General features: G+C 50.5%; 6 protein-coding genes across 7 annotated transcripts; 2 read left to right on the forward strand and 4 right to left on the reverse strand.

Moving 5' to 3' along the window:
* Positions 1-101: 101 nt before the first annotated feature.
* On the reverse strand, positions 102-1516 carry TrAFT101_001718 (mitochondrial 54S ribosomal protein mL46). The gene is made up of 3 exons (XM_024899715.2): positions 1389-1516; positions 664-1319; positions 102-572 (listed from the first exon to the last, which is right to left on the reverse strand). The coding sequence occupies exons 1-3, from the start codon at positions 1438-1440 to the stop codon at positions 279-281; spliced, it is 1002 nt and encodes a 333-aa protein (XP_024762840.2). The 5' UTR covers positions 1441-1516; the 3' UTR covers positions 102-278.
* Positions 1517-2266: 750 nt separating this feature from the next.
* Positions 2267-5658, reverse strand: TrAFT101_001719 (uncharacterized protein). The gene is made up of 4 exons (XM_024909597.2): positions 5472-5658; positions 4900-5343; positions 4386-4847; positions 2267-4286 (listed from the first exon to the last, which is right to left on the reverse strand). Exons 3-4 carry the CDS (start codon positions 4657-4659, stop codon positions 2620-2622), a joined length of 1941 nt encoding a protein of 646 aa, XP_024762841.2. The 5' UTR covers positions 4660-4847; positions 4900-5343; positions 5472-5658; the 3' UTR covers positions 2267-2619.
* Positions 5659-8003: 2345 nt separating this feature from the next.
* RPL43 (60S ribosomal protein eL43) lies at positions 8004-8928 on the reverse strand. The gene is made up of 4 exons (XM_024909598.2): positions 8848-8928; positions 8765-8782; positions 8353-8517; positions 8004-8267 (listed from the first exon to the last, which is right to left on the reverse strand). Exons 1-4 carry the CDS (start codon positions 8877-8879, stop codon positions 8204-8206), a joined length of 279 nt encoding a protein of 92 aa, XP_024762842.1. The 5' UTR covers positions 8880-8928; the 3' UTR covers positions 8004-8203.
* A 251-nt stretch (positions 8929-9179) lies between these two features.
* Positions 9180-11299, forward strand: TrAFT101_001721 (uncharacterized protein). The gene is made up of 5 exons (XM_066126398.1): positions 9180-9546; positions 9607-9750; positions 9831-10179; positions 10241-10803; positions 10880-11299. Exons 1-5 carry the CDS (start codon positions 9492-9494, stop codon positions 11035-11037), a joined length of 1269 nt encoding a protein of 422 aa, XP_065982499.1. The 5' UTR covers positions 9180-9491; the 3' UTR covers positions 11038-11299.
* Positions 11300-11551: 252 nt separating this feature from the next.
* TrAFT101_001722 (uncharacterized protein) lies at positions 11552-13868 on the forward strand. Its single transcript, XM_024907781.2, has 3 exons — positions 11552-12945; positions 13024-13375; positions 13466-13868. Exons 1-3 carry the CDS (start codon positions 11794-11796, stop codon positions 13537-13539), a joined length of 1578 nt encoding a protein of 525 aa, XP_024762844.1. The 5' UTR covers positions 11552-11793; the 3' UTR covers positions 13540-13868.
* Positions 13749-15945, reverse strand: TrAFT101_001723 (uncharacterized protein). Of its 2 annotated transcripts, XM_024902391.2 has the most exons (3): positions 15526-15945; positions 14997-15238; positions 13749-14812 (listed from the first exon to the last, which is right to left on the reverse strand). In XM_024902391.2, exons 1-3 carry the CDS (start codon positions 15539-15541, stop codon positions 14060-14062), a joined length of 1011 nt encoding a protein of 336 aa, XP_024762845.2. In that variant the 5' UTR covers positions 15542-15945; the 3' UTR covers positions 13749-14059. The 2 variants fall into 2 exon arrangements, with proteins under 2 accessions (XP_024762845.2, XP_065982500.1); XM_066126399.1 differs by lacking the exon at positions 15526-15945 and having other exon boundaries at positions 13749-14764; positions 14997-15504.
* Between the last annotated feature and the right edge of the window lie 535 nt (positions 15946-16480).

The raw sequence follows: 16480 nt of genomic DNA on the forward strand, positions 1-16480 counted from the left end.
ACGTTAAACTATTGATTGCATAGTTTCGTCATCTTTCTGATGAGCGGTTCACAGATACTGCAAAAAATATGATAGACAAATAGAGCAAAGATTGAATTATGCACAGTCGCTGCGAAGCTTGTGTATAATAAAAGTGTAAATTATACAATTGGTAATGTTACACGTAGATAGCCAAATCTAAATCTCAGGCATATCTTCTTCATCATCATATATAGAAAAACCGCCCTCCCTCACTCTCTATTTTCTTTTCCTTTTTCCTTTTCTCTCAAGCTTTTATCTTACCTGTCGGCCATCATATTCCTGACACCACGGAAGTATTCCGGTGACAATTCCTTCTCCAGCTCCTCCCGCGTCAACCACTTGAAGTCTGTGTATCCGAATGGGTTGCCCTTCAGGTCAGCCTGGCCAGCCATGATTCTTCCCTTGAGGAAGAAAGTCTTGCGGCCCTTCTTTTGGACTTCGCCGTTCTTGCCCATGACGGGTTCCTGGACGAGGTGGGCGACGGGGACGCGGCCAACAAGCCAGGTGTTCATGTTGACACCGGCGGCTTGATCCAATACTCTCTTGGCGCCCTATTATTTTTTTCGTTTCATGTTAGCTTTACACCATACAGGTATATATAACCCCCCCTTCTCAACTACCCCCTCCTTTCAATCAACGTACCTCGTGGAGGTTCTCATCTTTGAGAACATCAGCAGGGAAACCCCATCCATCCGGGCCCTTGACAACAAGATAGAGCGTCCTCTCCATCTGGCGATCCAGCCGCCTCACATCGTTCTTCTTATCCGCCTCAGACAGCCTCTCCACCGGACGTTCAACAGGCACGACATCCTCGGGCGCAATGACCTCCGCATCGTCACTGACACGCGCAGCAGCATCCTTGAGCAGGCTGTTGAGCACGCTCTCCTGCGAGCTCAGCTGGTCGCCGACCTTTAGCTCGTCGTCCCAAGCATTGGAGCTCTTTCCGTGGTACGTTCCCAGTTCCTTGGCCACCGTGCCGCCTCGCTCCTGGACCTTCAGGCTCCAATCCAGCTGTGCCGCTGTATCAGGCTTGAAGTATATGCTTGTAATAAAAGGCGTGTTGAGACGTTCCTCCAGACGTTTCTGGTAGAAAAAGTAGGCGTTCTCGAAAGGGTGGAGGGTCCTCGTCAGGAGGGGCGGCCGTGTAAGGACGAGACCAGAGCGGATATCATAAGGATAAGGTGTTTTAGTTGAGGCCGCCGGGGGAGGAGCATCAGTGACAGGGGCCTTTGTCTCCGTCGCAGCAGTCGCAGAGTAGAATCGTGTTGTTGCGCATCTGGAGCAGATTGTGGGGGATGCTACATGTACAGGTTTGTTTATCAGTCCTTTTCCCGTCTCAATTGGCGACTGCATAAAGGATTTCTTACAAGAGAAGATGCCTCGAAAGGCTCTGCTGCCTCTACTTGACGCGGCCATCATGGCGGAATGGCAAGTGGCTTCTCTGTTAAGCCAAGCACCACCTTTTTGATTGTCCGTGATGTCCTTGCGCCTCGAACTTTTTTGCTCCATCCATCCAGCGCCAGTACGTACCTCACCCCACTAACCAATGCTTGAAAGCGATTACATAATCCAGCAAAAGTCTCAGTTGTATAGACTTGGTGCCTCAGGCCACAATATCTCGACTGCGCTGCCCAGCTAGATAATTCCCACAGCAAAAAAAACTTGTTTCACTTTTCTTTTTCCCTTTTCCTTCTTCTCAAGGCACTATTACCTTATCGTCAAGTCTTGTTTTACACCCCCAAAGCGTCTTGATCATTTATCATGTGCCGAGAGAGAATCAACGCAGTCTTTTTCGCTAGCGGCACCTTTTATTATTTTCCCACTGGGTTCTGTTAGATAGATACTGCTGACATTTTATTACCACAAATCCAAATCTAAATGAGAGCCTCTGGCGCAAATTTCTCCTGCCAACTTTTTTTTTTGTTTCCCTCTCAGTGTTCCACCCCCCTCTCGTACTGACTATGAATGAAGCATTTTACTGTCCCTTTTTTTCTTTTCTGTTCCTTGTCGTATTAATCTTTGTGATATCGAAAGCAAGCATATACCGGCAATCATCGCAGCGGTTACCTCGATGTTTTTCTATCTTGTTCTAGTCTTATTACCAAGACCTGATAGACAGAGATAGCATTGCATGCCTCGAGAAGAGCTAACGGCATTTCCATCCTCTTGTCGAATATAGACTGGTAAAACTCCTCGAGTTATTAGGACCTGTTGGCTAAAAACTTCTGCAGTCAGGTGCACAACCCCCCACTAGAATATTGTGGTTGGAATCGATTTGAATTCAAACTATCTCATTCAGCTGGTTCTAAACCCTAGAATCCTCGCCCAAAGAAGAAGAAAGGAAAAAAAAAAAGCATCATGTATGAAAAGTACGATACATATTCAAGCACGATTCGCAATGCGCCGTAGCAGGATCGACAAGCGCTATCAGTATGACAAGAACTAAAAACAAATGCCCGACTCCTATTACACCTCGGTGTCCCTAAATAAAATGCACTTCGCCGTCAACGAGGCTGGGGGTATCAAACCATGATATGGACCGCCGACAAAAGCCTTAAAACGCCAGACCAAATGCTTATTTTGCTTGTGCACCCGTGATCAGGCTTGAAGTTCGGAGATCGCCCGAGCCACCTCTTGGGTGACCCTCTTCTCCCAGATTTGTCGTCGAGATTCGTCGTCAAGTGAGGACGCGTCCTTCACTTCGTCGTAAAGCTTTCGTGAGATATCACGGTTGATTGTTGCATATTGTTCTTCAGTCAACTTCTGAGCCCGCCAGTGCGGCCTGAGGGCGTTTCGGACAATCTCATTGACATTTTTCTTTTCTTCTGTCGTCATGGTATGTCTCATTGAGTTCTCGTCTCCCCGCGTCGGACTGGACTCGGGTGACGTTTGATGCACACGTCGTGGCCGGGGCTGGCGAAGCTCCAGAGGTCGACTCTCAAGCCGATTCTCGGTCCGGCCTTCAGTTCGAGGCTCAGGTTTTGGTGGGCGCGACTCAGAATCGCTGTGATCGCTGCTGCTGAAGCGGGTGGGTGAGTAGCTTGTGGGGGAATTTGTGGGTGAGTAATTTGCAGGCGGGTATACCGGCTCGATGTGCGTGCTGAGAGATAGAGTTGGAGACGATGGTCGCCCGTTGAGGTTGGGTAGTGGAGGTGGCGTTAGCGAAAGAGCGCGAGGGCTGCTGTAGGCAGATGGCGATGGGGAAAGAGCTGGTGAAGATGCCTCATGGAAAGGACGCCAGCCAGAGGTTACGCCGGATGCCTCATCCTCGGAATGAGTATTTGGTTCTAGCTCTTTGAGTAGAGAGGATACAACAAGAGTTGGCTCAGCGTCGTTCTGGCCAGCATTGCTGTTTCTCAGGGAAGAGCCGTTGGGTAGTCTTCCCGTGGATGAGCTGGCCGCTGGCTGAAGCGCAGTTGAGCTTTCCCCGTGCGTGGGAAGACGTCTGGTTCGTGGGCGTTTGAGTTTTCTTTCAGGTTCTTGGGTGGGCGGTTCGATGGGTGAAGCCGTCACGGACCGAGCCTTTCGTTTGCGAGTATTTGGACTGCTGGTACCTTCGGCCTCTCGAGCACGATCCAACGCACCCCAGGCCTGTCTCTCCTCCCTCGTCTCAACAGGCGGTGGCGCCGGCTGAAGGCGTTCGCTAATCCGAGGCGGTATACTGCTTGCAAAGGACTCTCGTGCACCTAGACGCTGTGCAATGTCCATTCGTTGCTGCCACCGCTGCAGCTCCCGCCGATCCAGCTGTTGGAACCTGCGATAACGTCCAAGATCTTCATCCTCGTCGTCATGGTTATCGAGGTCCAGCTCGCTTATTTCAAAGAAGCGGCCAGAGAACTGTCCCCAGGCACCCTGCCATTCAAGGTTGCGTGCTTGGCGGCGTGCCCGCCTAAGACGAGCGCGGGTGCGGACGTGGAAGCCTCGGTTAGATCGAGGAGCTGGAGGGATAGTGTTTTGAGGCCTCTCGCCGTTCTCCGACGCAGCTCCCGACTCTGGCTGTTCGTCTGTCGTCTGGAACAGATGAGCACATTCCATGCAGTACCAAGCACCCTCGGGGATGTAATCGAGGCCGATGCAGTGCGTGTGGTAGGCTGCATCACAGCTATCGCAAAGCAGGAGAATGTCTTCTCGCTCTGCCGAGTCGCAGATGGGGCATGGATTGGATTCTTCCTCCTCCTCTTCAGGGTTCTCTCCAAGCCACTGCTGCACATCGAATTCGGCAACTTGCTTTTTATCCTCGACGTCGTAGGTTGAAATGGCGATGCCTGTAGAATTCGCCCCATGTCAGTTGGCATTTGGCACAGCGAGGGTGTGGAGGTACTTGTACACAGAGGGGCTGTAGCTGTAGCAGTGGCTGAACTTACCATCGAGACCGTTGTAGACTCGAACCGAGTGGAAGGACTTGCGGCAGATGGGGCAAGTATTGGTCTTCTGAGCCCAGGAGCGGATGCATGCATCGTGAATTATATGGTCACAGCCATCGAGGGCGGCCACTATGTTGAGGTAGTTGGAATCGCTCTCAGCGGCCTCGGAAGTGGAAGCAGTAGCGGTGTCGACGGCGGCCGCGTTGCTCTGCGTCGAGGACGAGGGGTGCGGCAGCGGATCCAAACATATGATACACTGGTCAGGCTCAGACATGATGCCGATTGTGATGACAGACGCCAGAAACTGATGAACACATGTAAAAGACAAACGAGGTAGAAAAGGGCCTGATGGGGCAAAAGAAAAAGAGAAGTAGACAAAAGCTGTTTTTGAAACAACGTGGGAAGCGCTGGTCTGTGGCGTGTGCTGCAAAAGAGAGCGAGAAACTGGGTTTGGTATGAAGGCTAATATGATGTATTAGTGGTGAAGTGCAATAAGGGCAGCGGTACTGCGCACGGTGGGAAAGGTAGGTACCTCTGGGGCTTTTTTTTTCGTGCAACGACCAGAGCAAGAGGCAGAGGAGTGAAAGAGAGAGAGTTCAGCTGGAGACAGCCCAGAAAAGGCGGGCTTCTGGCGAGCTAGCGCAGGCCTGTTAGGGGTCTGAGCGGGGCCAATCAGCGAGGCCCGGCGCTGGAGGCGCCACGCCTGTTAATCACCTGCGATTGCGCTGGTGGTGGCGGCAGATGGCAGAATTTCAGGGCGACGGTGAGGGGGATTTTGGATCTCGGGCCTGTCTGGGGTGAGTCCGTCAGAGTTTGCTCAGCGGTTAGTGGCAGGACGGAGAGTTGCTGGGAGCTCGGCCACAGAGTGAAGAGGCGAGTATAGCTGCTCGTTGCAAGCAGGGAGGCGAAGTGCGTCGGAGCGCAGGCACTTTTTGTTCTTGTTCAATGCTCCAATTGTCTTTTGTCTTAGCACGAGTCCACACGTCAGTAGTAGGTACGGCACTCTTTATACTGGAGCTGGAGGCTGCCTTGGGACAACAAGGTACCGCCTCCAGGTACCAGCCCGTGACTGGGAGGACGTCAGACCTCGTATATATTAATCAACAACCGGCCGGCGAGCTAATACACAATACGACCAACATAAAGAAGTATCTAGATGACTTGAGGCTGCCTTGGGCAACTGGAGCAGCCGGTGTCTTGGACGTGTGAACAAGAGCCGAAGGGCTCGTCATCGTCATCGTCGGTGAGAGACTTTCTGCATGCCGCAGAGAGAAAAGAAGACGCAGGCATATTGCGGAGTGCAGTGCCGCTATAGGTACTTAGTAGGTTGGTAGTACCTGCGTGTGAGTACATCCAGAGGAGTCACAGCTCTGGTAGATACGAAAGTACAGATTCGCAGAGCTCCGTATTACTGCTACCTGCACATTCCTTCGCTTCCTTGCAGCTGCAGCAGCGCCTCCTTGTGGTCTACGGCTACAAGAGCCTCGCTGCCCGCCTCATCAACAGCCCATGAGAGAGTTGTCAGCAGAAACAAAAGATGACTGAATGTACACGAAAAGACGACTGAGCTATCTAGTACTAACACCATGTTTAGTAGGTACAGAAGACGCTACCGAAGAACCAAGTCACCACAAGGTTCCCTTGGGCTCTCAGCGGAAACGAAAATGCAACTGCGCGCGGATATGCTTTCGTTGGTCTCACGTGCTGAGGCGTGGGTGATTGAAACATAAATCTGCAATTGGTCGACAAAGCCATGGCCGCACGCTGACCAAGTTTTTGGCGCTGTTTACGTGCAGGCAGGCCCTATTCATTAACGGTTATTACCCATTTTTATTAGGCATTGGAAGCAAACACTGTATGGATACACCTCTCTGCCTTTAGTTGGTACTAACCTATACAGGCGTACTGACTCTGTAACTTGCCTTACATGGCACTAGGCGAAAAGAGCACCTGCTTGTCCGGATGTCGTAGAAAGAGGCATGGTATAGAATGCATCTCTTGGTGGGAGAATTGCCCAGGTGGTACTAGCAGGCTGGCGAGGTAGCGGCGGCGTGTAGGAGGTGGGAGGGCATTGCTGCAGCGGTAGCTCCATTAATACGGAATAGTGAGCGGTAGAAGAAACACGATGGACGGGATATTACCGTGTTTACTGTACATTGGGCCCGCTGAGGAAATACGGAACGGCCTGGAGGTGGAAGACCAAACAAGTCGAAACCCGAGACCTGTTCCTAGTGTTTATTCGAGGCATTATTAACCTGAGATAGGGGAGCTGCTCTCCCGCGGTGATGCCCTGTAACCGCGTCTAGTACCTGAGAGGCGAGTCAGATTCAGTTGGCAAGGGCAGAGGAATGAAAGGGCCAGTGCATGCTGATAGTTTGCCGGGATGTTTGATTGAGAGATGGACGTTTATTATTGGAATTCGGCCTGGGTTTACACTAAGCACGGCAATCGGCGTCCAACTGGAGAGCCGTGTTTCGTCTTGGCCTGACTGACTGTTATTAAGTTAGTCGTAGCGTAAAACAGGTGCGTGTCCCACTCTTCAGCCAGCCGAATGTAGCCCTTCACGGGCATCGTGAATGTAGCAATAAATATTCTTAGATTTTGTTTGAACAAGTTTACTATGGTGCATGAAATGTATAGGTAATAAGGACTAGGTATATGAGCTTTATCTGACATGCTCTGTGGGCTACATTTTTCTGCCAGACACCCCTGCCTACCTTAAGCAGGCTAATACTGGCCACATATTATCCATCAGCAGCGTGGCGGCGGCCCTCCTGTGATAATGCAAGGCAACGCATACGCTTTCATTCCGAAGTGCTGTGCTGTGCCATCTCTCCGGCGATACCCACACCCTGGCGCTATAGGCTCGTCATTGATCCCATGAGCCGAGTGTAATAAAGCACCAGACAGTATGCCGTTGATTCTATACTATATCATACACCCCACTTCAGGCTGTTTTGGCGAGCTTTGCTTTTAACTGGTAGATTGCGAACCAACCCACGAGAAATTTAAATATCCATGCTTATTCTAGTTTCCAAAAGAAAAATGCCCGAGATGTCTCTCTCGCAGCAGCTCGCTTCGCTCATCTCAAGTTTCACTGCGAGTTCCAGCTGCGATCGGGTGATGTGCCAGTGGGACTTTGGTTACGGACACTGCTACGCTACATGTTTCCCTAGCGCGTACCTATTAAAGTGCTGCCAAGAAGATGCCTTCTGATGGGAGGTGATTCTCGCGTAGAAAAAGTGCCGCGGTGAGAACCCTTGTGACCTACGCCGGTGGATCAAGATGAGTCGATGTCGGTATGGACAAGCTGCTGCTGACGTTTTGGCCTTGCCCACTTCGGTGAATGATGCCGTTGTGTCGTTGAATGTGACGTCGTGAGAAACCGTGCATGAGCATGTTCACGCACTGGCGTGTCTACAATATTCCTCAGAGTGCGCTGTTTGGTTTGCAGATTCTTCCAGTTGGGCGAATAGTGGTATTCTGCTTCCCAATTCGCAAGAAATTCAGTCAATGGGAGAATCAAAAAGCGCCCCGACTCATCCCCAGCCCAAGAACAGTCACCCATCCAACATATAATCTTTCACAAGTCGCTCGAGGCTCTGCGTGGCATCATTAATCATTCGTTATTCGGGTGTCCGAGATAATGCAATTTTCTTTTTTTTGTTCATTGCCTATCGACCGGTGTTTATGACCAAAGATCGAGCGTCGACGTTTATTTTTCGTCAGCTCGTAGTGTATGCACGCAAACAATGTCCCCCATACACCAGACCGAAAAGCAAAGCCGAATCCTTCACCATTTGTACCAAGAAAACGCCTTAAACCTCAGCAATCTCCCTCAATCGTCGCAGAGTTGATCGCATGGCAGCGGCAGCGGGGGTGCTGTAGGAAGGTCAGTATTTGATTTCGAACCGCAATTTGAAATTCGCAAGATCTTGGAGATCTCCGTGGTGGTGTGTAGACGTACGCAACAGTGTAGGCACCGCCAGCAATGGTTCGCTTGCAGGAGCGGCAGTTCCAGATACCGGTGGACTTTCTTCGGACAGTGACCTTACCGCAGAAAGTGCAGGTGTACTTGGCGTGCTGGGTGATTTCCATCTTCTTCACCTGCTTTCGCAGGGAGGCACCGTAACTATAACCAGCCGCATTAGTTTCCAGTTCGTCTTAGGTTTGTTTCCGGCCACGAGAATTGAATGTCGTCGAGTATCTCGCGGGATATCCCTGGAGGCTGCCATGAACAGAATCTCTACATCCGATAGCTCTTCGCAAAGAATTGTAGATGGTGGTCGTGCAAGATAATTGGCGACTCGTTTCGTCGGGGCTCGAGGTCGATATTTCGGGTTGGGGACAAGGCTGATGGGTATCTTTCAAAGACTCACCGGGTACCATATTTACCGCTGTAGACAATCAGTTAGCAAAGATTCATTTGATCAGTTTATAATGTCGAAAAGAGTATACGCACGTCACGCCGACCTTCTTGGTGCGCTTGGTCATCTTGACGGATTTCTGTGAGGGATGGCGAAGTTTGAGTGCTTGACTTCGGTTGCGAGCTTCTCACGAAAATGTGCTAGAAACGTCGAGTTGTGATTTTCCTTAGGGCACGCACGTGAGGGATGGCCAAGCGAAGCCCCGCTATTATTTTTTTCTCTCACAACACACAATCGATAACAATGATGCCGATCACGTGACTGTTACTCAGGCCTTTTCGGCGTGTGGCCGTTCTGCGTGCTTGGATTGGGTGAAAATGCGGGTTAGCTACTTCTAGTAATGGCCATCGGCCAAGGACACCGCCAGTCGAGCCTCATGGGCCATCCGCAAGCGGTTGCGCCGGCTGAGCAGAAATCGAGGCATCATTGATTGGCATGTGTCGGGCCTCCCTGTTTTAGAATTTAAAATAGTTTCTCCGAGAAAAAGAGACATTAGAATGGTACATGAAACTGAGAAGCGCACTCCTTATCTACACTGAATTTTCGACTTTTCTTCTTTTTCCGATTTGTATGTTCTGCAAAAGTGACAACACCAAGCAAGACAAGTGACGATATTCTGGATCGCTTTTCCATTATTAGTGATCCTGATCATTTTTCGCAGCCCTTTTACCCCCCCATCATGCAATTCAAGGAGCATAATCGTCTCTATGACCTGGTCGTCTTTGGAGCTACTGGTATACGAGGCCGGGACTGTATGATATTTGAAGGGTAGCGATGGCTCACATGTGGCTTAGGGTATACCGGTCGTGTGGTAGCAGAGTACGTTGCGGCCAACTTCCCCATCAATGCGAAATGGGCCGTTGCAGGTCGTTCCGCGCCAAAGCTTCAGGCAATCGTCGACAGTTGCAAAACAGCACATTCAGATAGAAATCTACCAGGTCAGTTATGGCCACCTCTGGAGTTTTACCATTATGATACGTCACTATGACACAGTAGCACTAACACGGACAAAAATAAGAAATTGAAATTGTCAATCTTGACAACAGTGAAGAGATGCGTGCGTTGGCGAGCAAGACATGTGTGATGATTACAACTGTCGGTCCCTACAGCCAATATGGAGAGCAAGCTGTGAAAGCATGCGTGGAGGCCGGCACGCACTATTTTGACGCAACCGGTGAAGCAGCTTGGGTCTACAAAATGATCAAGAAATATGAAAAAGCCGCTAAAGAGAGCGGTGCTATTCTAATTCCCCAGATGGGCCTTGAGTCTGCTCCTCCAGACCTCTGTACCTGGTCTTTGGCCAATACACTTGGCAAAGAAATGGATGCCAAAACCAAAGACGTCGTTCTTTCGCTTCACACTTTACGGTAAGTTAATCCGTGTTTTCCTAGTTCATGGTACACAACATGCTGAAAGTTCCCTGTCCAGAGCGGCACCATCCGGGGGCACCATCTCTACTGTCCTCAGTCTATTCGACAATCTCACTTTGAGCGAATTGCTCGAGTCTGGGAAGCCCTATGCTCATTCTCCTGTGCCTCATCCGGCTGAGCCAAAAAGACGCGAGACTTCCATATGGCAAAAGCTGTTCGGTATTCACAATGTCCCTAACCTTGGAACTCTGACCACGGGCTTGACTGGTACTACCGACCAGGGAGTAATAGAACGCTCGTGGGGGCTTTTGTCGGAAATTCCTAGCCGGAAAGACCAGTTTTACGGGCCGAACTTTTGCTGGGCAGAATATAGCAAACCTCGCAACTGGTTAGAAGGCATTCTCACGCACTGGCTGCTCACTGTCGCAGTTCTGCTTCTATCAATAGCGCCTGTCAGAGCGATAGCCAGAAAATTTGCTCCAGAGCCAGGAACCGGCCCCTCCAGAGAAGACATGGACAAGGAAGAGGTTGAGTGGCGCGGCATAGCAAATCCTGATACGCAATCGCCTGTCAACAAGCAAGCCTTTGTTCGAGCTTGGTATCATGGCAGCATGTATCAGCGTAAGTGGAAACTATCTAGTAGCCCCATCAGATCAATGGTATCATAGCTGTGACTCTAACTATCAGACATATGCAGTAACGGCAATGCTTTGCAGCGAAGGTGCACGTATTGTTTTGGAAGGCGACCTTGAGTTGGGCGGAGGCTTCTATACTCCATGCTGCCTCGGCCAGCGCATCGTCGATCGGGCTCATGAGGGGGGGTTGAAGATTGAGACACGGATCCAAGACAAATGAGTCTGAGTAGCTCACTTTACCATTCGACCATGTGCCTGTAGTCGGCTGAATCAACCTTACCGACCTTGGCCTATGTATGCGACTTTGGTCTGGCAAGCTGACCTTGATAGGAAAACAGTTTTTCAAATGGATGTGTCCAGCTCCCAAGTTTAGGGGTTTCCTCATTCGAATGTATCTAATAGATGTATGGTTTCTCGATTTCAGCTATTGTCGTATTATATACTTGTACTCATGAAATGCATTATAACCATTTCATCTCGGAGACAACCGAGAGAGTCAATATTGTTTATATGTGTTTCCACGCTGCCGTTGCCTCCAATCCGGCTAACGGTGCCGTCTGCACCACGAAGCTCTAGTGGGGCCGACCATCCCCCTAAGTGAGGGCCCCAATTCTGGAGGATGCGGCAGACAAAATTAGCGCTCCATAGTGGGTAGTGGGCCTAGACCGCTACCGACGAATATCTGGGCAGGAAAATTGGACTGGACTCCGTCATCGAGCAGCAGGTGCTGGCCAGCAGCCTCAAATCTTTCTGCCCACGCAAACCTCATCTGGCATCTGCTGTGAGCTTGTTTGGCCAATCGCTCTCAATGCCGTCATCAGCCTTACCACATAAGCGATATTCACACTTATGAGCAGATCAGCATATTTTACAGCCCTGTCACTCACGGAACGCGATATCTTGGAGTGACTTCGTTCAGCCGCTGCAGCCCTTACTTTTCGCCCGAGTCTCTCGTTATCAGCTTCTTGCATTCGGAATGGAGTCTCCTGGTGCCGCGAACGCAAACGCTGGCGAGACCACGCCTCTGCTGCCCGCGTCCGAAACCCCTCGACCGAAGCCCGTACGAACAGTCACATTCAGCGCCAATCCCGTCAGCCGAACCATCGAGCCAGAGCCTCATCGCCTCCCAAGGAGCTATGCTTCCCATAATGTACATCTCCAGGGCAGCAGCAGCATCGGCGCCGGCCCGCCAATGCTGGCAGCGTTGAACAGCAAACTCCGCCGGCGAAATAGCCAGGGACCCGTCCCTGCGATTGCTTCGGTACAGGGGCTGCCCAAAATTGGTCCACAGAGAAGCACGAAGAAGACCGAAAAGCTCAAGCTGCTGCCAAATCCCGACTTTGGCGACGAGGGCGAAGATGAGGAAAGTGGAAGAGATGTCTATTCTCAATATACGCGAATCAAGGACCCGACGGCGCGAAGAGATGCTGCGCGGCTTGGAAAGGCAGATCGAGATCGACTGCCGCGTGTCACGGCGTACTGCACAGCTAACCGCTATGAGATGGACGGGCTCATGAGATTTCTCAAAGGGCGAGGGAAAACTCGCGGCGCAAACCCAAAGCTTATCGATGAGTGTATATACACGCCGTACATGTACGGAAAAAGTCATCGCAGCAATGACCTCGCCTTGCCGACTCTGGAAAGGCGCCACTCTACCGGAGGCGAACTAGTAGACGGCGAGGCTGGGCAGGAGGACTACAGGCCTAAACATCACGATCAACAGGAACCCGGCTACGGGGAAGGGTTAATGATTGACGATCGCCGAGAGGGAGCGGGCGAGCTCCCCAGCGAAGAGCTGCTAGGACCTACCATGCCGGAAGACCTGCCCATCAAGGATACGGTCCCTGATTTTGACATTCAGGTCCATACGCCAGAAATCTTCCTGTTTGACTATGGAGTGGTAGTAATATGGGGCATGACGGAAGTACAAGAGGCCAAGCTTTTGAAGGACATTTCCAAATTTGAACTCGAGAAGCTGGCCCCTGATGACGTTGAGACGGAGCATTTCAACTTTTACTACACGAGGGAATACCAAGCGCGAATTTACAATGATTTTATCACGCTCAGAGACAAGAATAACTACATGACCAAGCTTGCCATCTCACACGCATTAGCACAGAGCGTCAAGGTAAGATGAGCCTATCAAAGACGATAGTGACACGAGAAAGAGGAGAAAAATCGGCATGCTAATCGACTTCATTAATAGACATCACTCTTCGAAGAACTCATCGCTTCTACCATTGATACCTGCAAGGATATCCCAACTCAAATTGCCCTGACTGGTAAAGTGGCCCTGAATCGGAAACAAATCAACATGCAGATCGGAGAACTCTTCATCTTGAGAATCAACATCCATCTCAACGGCTCTGTGCTAGATACTCCCGAGCTGTTCTGGGTAGAACCTCAATTAGAACCGGTCTATCAAGCAGTCCGGAGCTATCTTGAGATGGATCAACGAGTTGGTCTGGTGACAGAGCGGCTAGATGTAATTGCCGACCTGCTGGCTGTTCTCAAAGACCAATTGACTCACGGCCATGGCGAAATGCTCGAGTGGATAGGTATGTCAAAGACCGATAGCGAATTAGCCCCCTTTCTTATCATCTCTTATTTCGCCATGGGTCATAGTGACGCTGACTGATTTTGTCTAGTAATCATCTTGATTGCCATGGAGATTTTGGTGGCTGCGATAAACATTGTTGTAGATCTGTATGCTGGAGAATGATTGGGATGTTTACTGCCTTGTTTTTTCTACTTCGTTGGGTGGCAATGGATATGGAGCTCTGTTGGGAAATTTGACGTAATGCTTGGGATAGGATGTTTGCATTTATTATGATTGCACGGAGTACAGCGGGTAGGTCACATGGGTGAGGCGGCGTTGATATTCTGGGCGAAGCGAACTTTAGCATCCTTATAATGCAAATAAGACAATTTCTTGGGACTTAAGAGGACTGGCATTCTTCATCTGAATGTAGGCCGTGTTGTCGGTTTTTAGTAGACTATTTAATATACATGCATCCAAAGTTCCAAAAAAAAAAAAAAAAAAAAAAAAAAGACGCACCCCATCAATTACATTGCCATTGAACGACAAAAAGAAAAGGAAAAGGAAAATAGAAAAGGCAAAAGGAAAAAGGAAAAAGGAAAAAAAAAAGGAAGCCCTCTTTATATTGTACCAGAAACGCCCTCCGCGCATGTCTTCAACCCCCCCATCCCGTAAGCCCGCGTAGTTGCCTCTTTAAATGCGTTTATTCATCGCCATCTTTCTCCTGAGTCTCCTGGTCCTCGGTATCGTAGTTGCTCATCTCTACGTCTTCGTCATGAGTCCTAGGCTTCTCTGCCTGGGGTTCGGCCTTGATGCCCTTCTTGGGAGTATCGTTATCGGCATCAGCCTCAGCCTCAGCTTCGACATCTGCGTCAACATCAGCGTCGGCCTCAGCCTCAGCCTCTGCCTCTGCCTCAGCCTCTGCCTCTGCCTCAGCTTCAGCCTCTGCTTCAGCCTCAGCCTCTGCTTCGGCCTCTGCTTCTGCTTCTGCTTCTGCTTCTGCTTCTGCTTCTGCTTCAGCCTCGGCTTCAGCTTCAGCTTCAGCAGCGGTCTTGTCTTCCTCCTCCCGAGATTTCTTCAGTTCGTCGAATTTGGTTTGGTATTCCTCCTTTTCGGCCTCTGGCAGTTCCTCCCAGGCACGCGTGAGCTCCTCCTCGATATTCATGTCGGCGTCATCCTTGTTCTTGGCTTCGAGAGCAGGTCGGGCTTCTTCACAGTAGAGCTCAAAGGGGTCTTTGTACTCCTTGGAGGCCTTAGACACGCCATTGGCACGAGAACCCTTGGCCTGGCTATTGGACTCGGAAGTCGGGGACGCGGGCTCTTTTGTAGCGCTCTGCTTCGCGTCGGTATCTGCTGGCGCGTTGGATTTGCGGTGGCCTTTCTTAATGCGCAACGGCTTATCCTTGGGCTTTCGGGGGTTAGCATTCGCCTCAACTGGGATATCGAATGTGGTTGCCTATTTCGTTGCACTCAAATATCAACACTGAAAAAAGGTGTTTGGCGGGGGCGAAAGCCAAAAAAGGGAGGAGTAGCAAAGGCGCAGTGCTGTCGAAGGAGATGGAAAGGAGTAGGAAGAGAGAAAGATTGCAACCAGAGACGTATATGAGAAAGACACAAGTGAATTTTACTAGGAAACATACCGTGGGAGGTGGACTAGGGCTGCCTTCGGAATCTTCGACGTTGGTGCTGGTGCGCTTGGCTAATTGCTCCAGGAGAAACGCCCGTTCTATCCTCAGCTTTTCGACCTGGCGCTTTATGCGAGCGAGCCGCAGCCTGGCAGCATCGTTGGCCTCCTCGACTTCGTTTGTGCGATTCTTCAGCTGAACACACTTCCGTCGATAGGCTTCCTCGACGGACGGTGGCAGCGGAGAGGGCACGCTGGCTGGCTCAAAGTTAGCCTCGGCGACCAATTTTCTCTTGGCGGGCATTGTGGTGTCTCTGGCGCGGATCGTGACGAGAAGACCGGAGGATGCTGATGGACAATGGCGATGCGAAGATGCAGCGAGGCGCGGGATGGAGCCGAGAGAGGGCGATTGACGATGCTGTCGGAAGTTTCGCAGGAGACGCGGCGCAGCAGCTGATGGAGCGTGCGATGCGGCCGAGAAGGAAGAATTGTACGTTGTGGAAGGGAGGAATTAGAGACAAGAAAAAAAATGGCTTAGAACTCACAAGGCTGGGGCGCCATGATGATAAGTCGAGGTACGTATAATCTAAGGCAGAGAGCGATGCGCCGGGCGGATGGGCAAACGCTCAAAAGTACAATATACCTCTGGCTTGGTCACGACAGCCAATCTACGGAATGTACGCAGTACAGCGCAGCGGCGGGAGGCGTGCCAAAACAGACAAGATAATTTGAGGATACGCTCCACAAGGCGCGAACAACGCGTGCAAGTGAATGGACGGTACGGGAGAGCGCCTCAATTGGGGCTTTGCAAGCGGCGAGAGCGAAGTCAAACAAGTAAACAAAATGGAATAAAGAACGCAATAACCAAGAGAAGGAGGGAAAATAAAAAATGAAACGGATAAGAAAAGAGCAATTCTATGAGTCGTGATGACTGCAGCACATTATATACTTGATCTAAGGATGTCTCTAGTGACGGACGTGTTTGTAAGAAGAAAAAAGAGAAGTATTGCGTAGGACGGTTGCACCGGCGTAGTAGGTACCTCGAGAGGACGGGTGACTTTTTGGGGGCGGTGCGAGACTGCAGCTGGGCAGTTGCTGGAAGCTAAGTAAGCTGAGGCAGGGCTACAGCGCCCATCAGCGGCAGGCCATGTTCATCAGCATGGGTCTTTGCAGCATCAGCCTGTATACGATTTTGACGGTTTGCGCGTAGAAACGTCAAGCTGCGATACCCATCTGAATTTTTATACAAGTAAAATTTTATCATCCATAAGCACAGTGACTCAATCATGCATCTGTCTGCCCTCTGTGGAACACTCTAGTAGGCAGCTTTCCAATTTTGGACCGAGACTATAATGCCCAAGTAACCGCCGTAAATGCATGACTTTGGAAGAGCAACTCCTCGAAAGAAAAGACTTCACAGTCAGCTCCCTACCTATGAAAGCGTTCTCTTGGTTCGTGTTTATACACAGTTCATTAGTAATATGAAAGACACGGCAGTCT

Source organism: Trichoderma asperellum, chromosome 1 (assembly GCF_020647865.1).
Source record: "Trichoderma asperellum chromosome 1, complete sequence".
NCBI classification, from domain to species: Eukaryota; Fungi; Ascomycota; class Sordariomycetes; order Hypocreales; family Hypocreaceae; genus Trichoderma; species Trichoderma asperellum.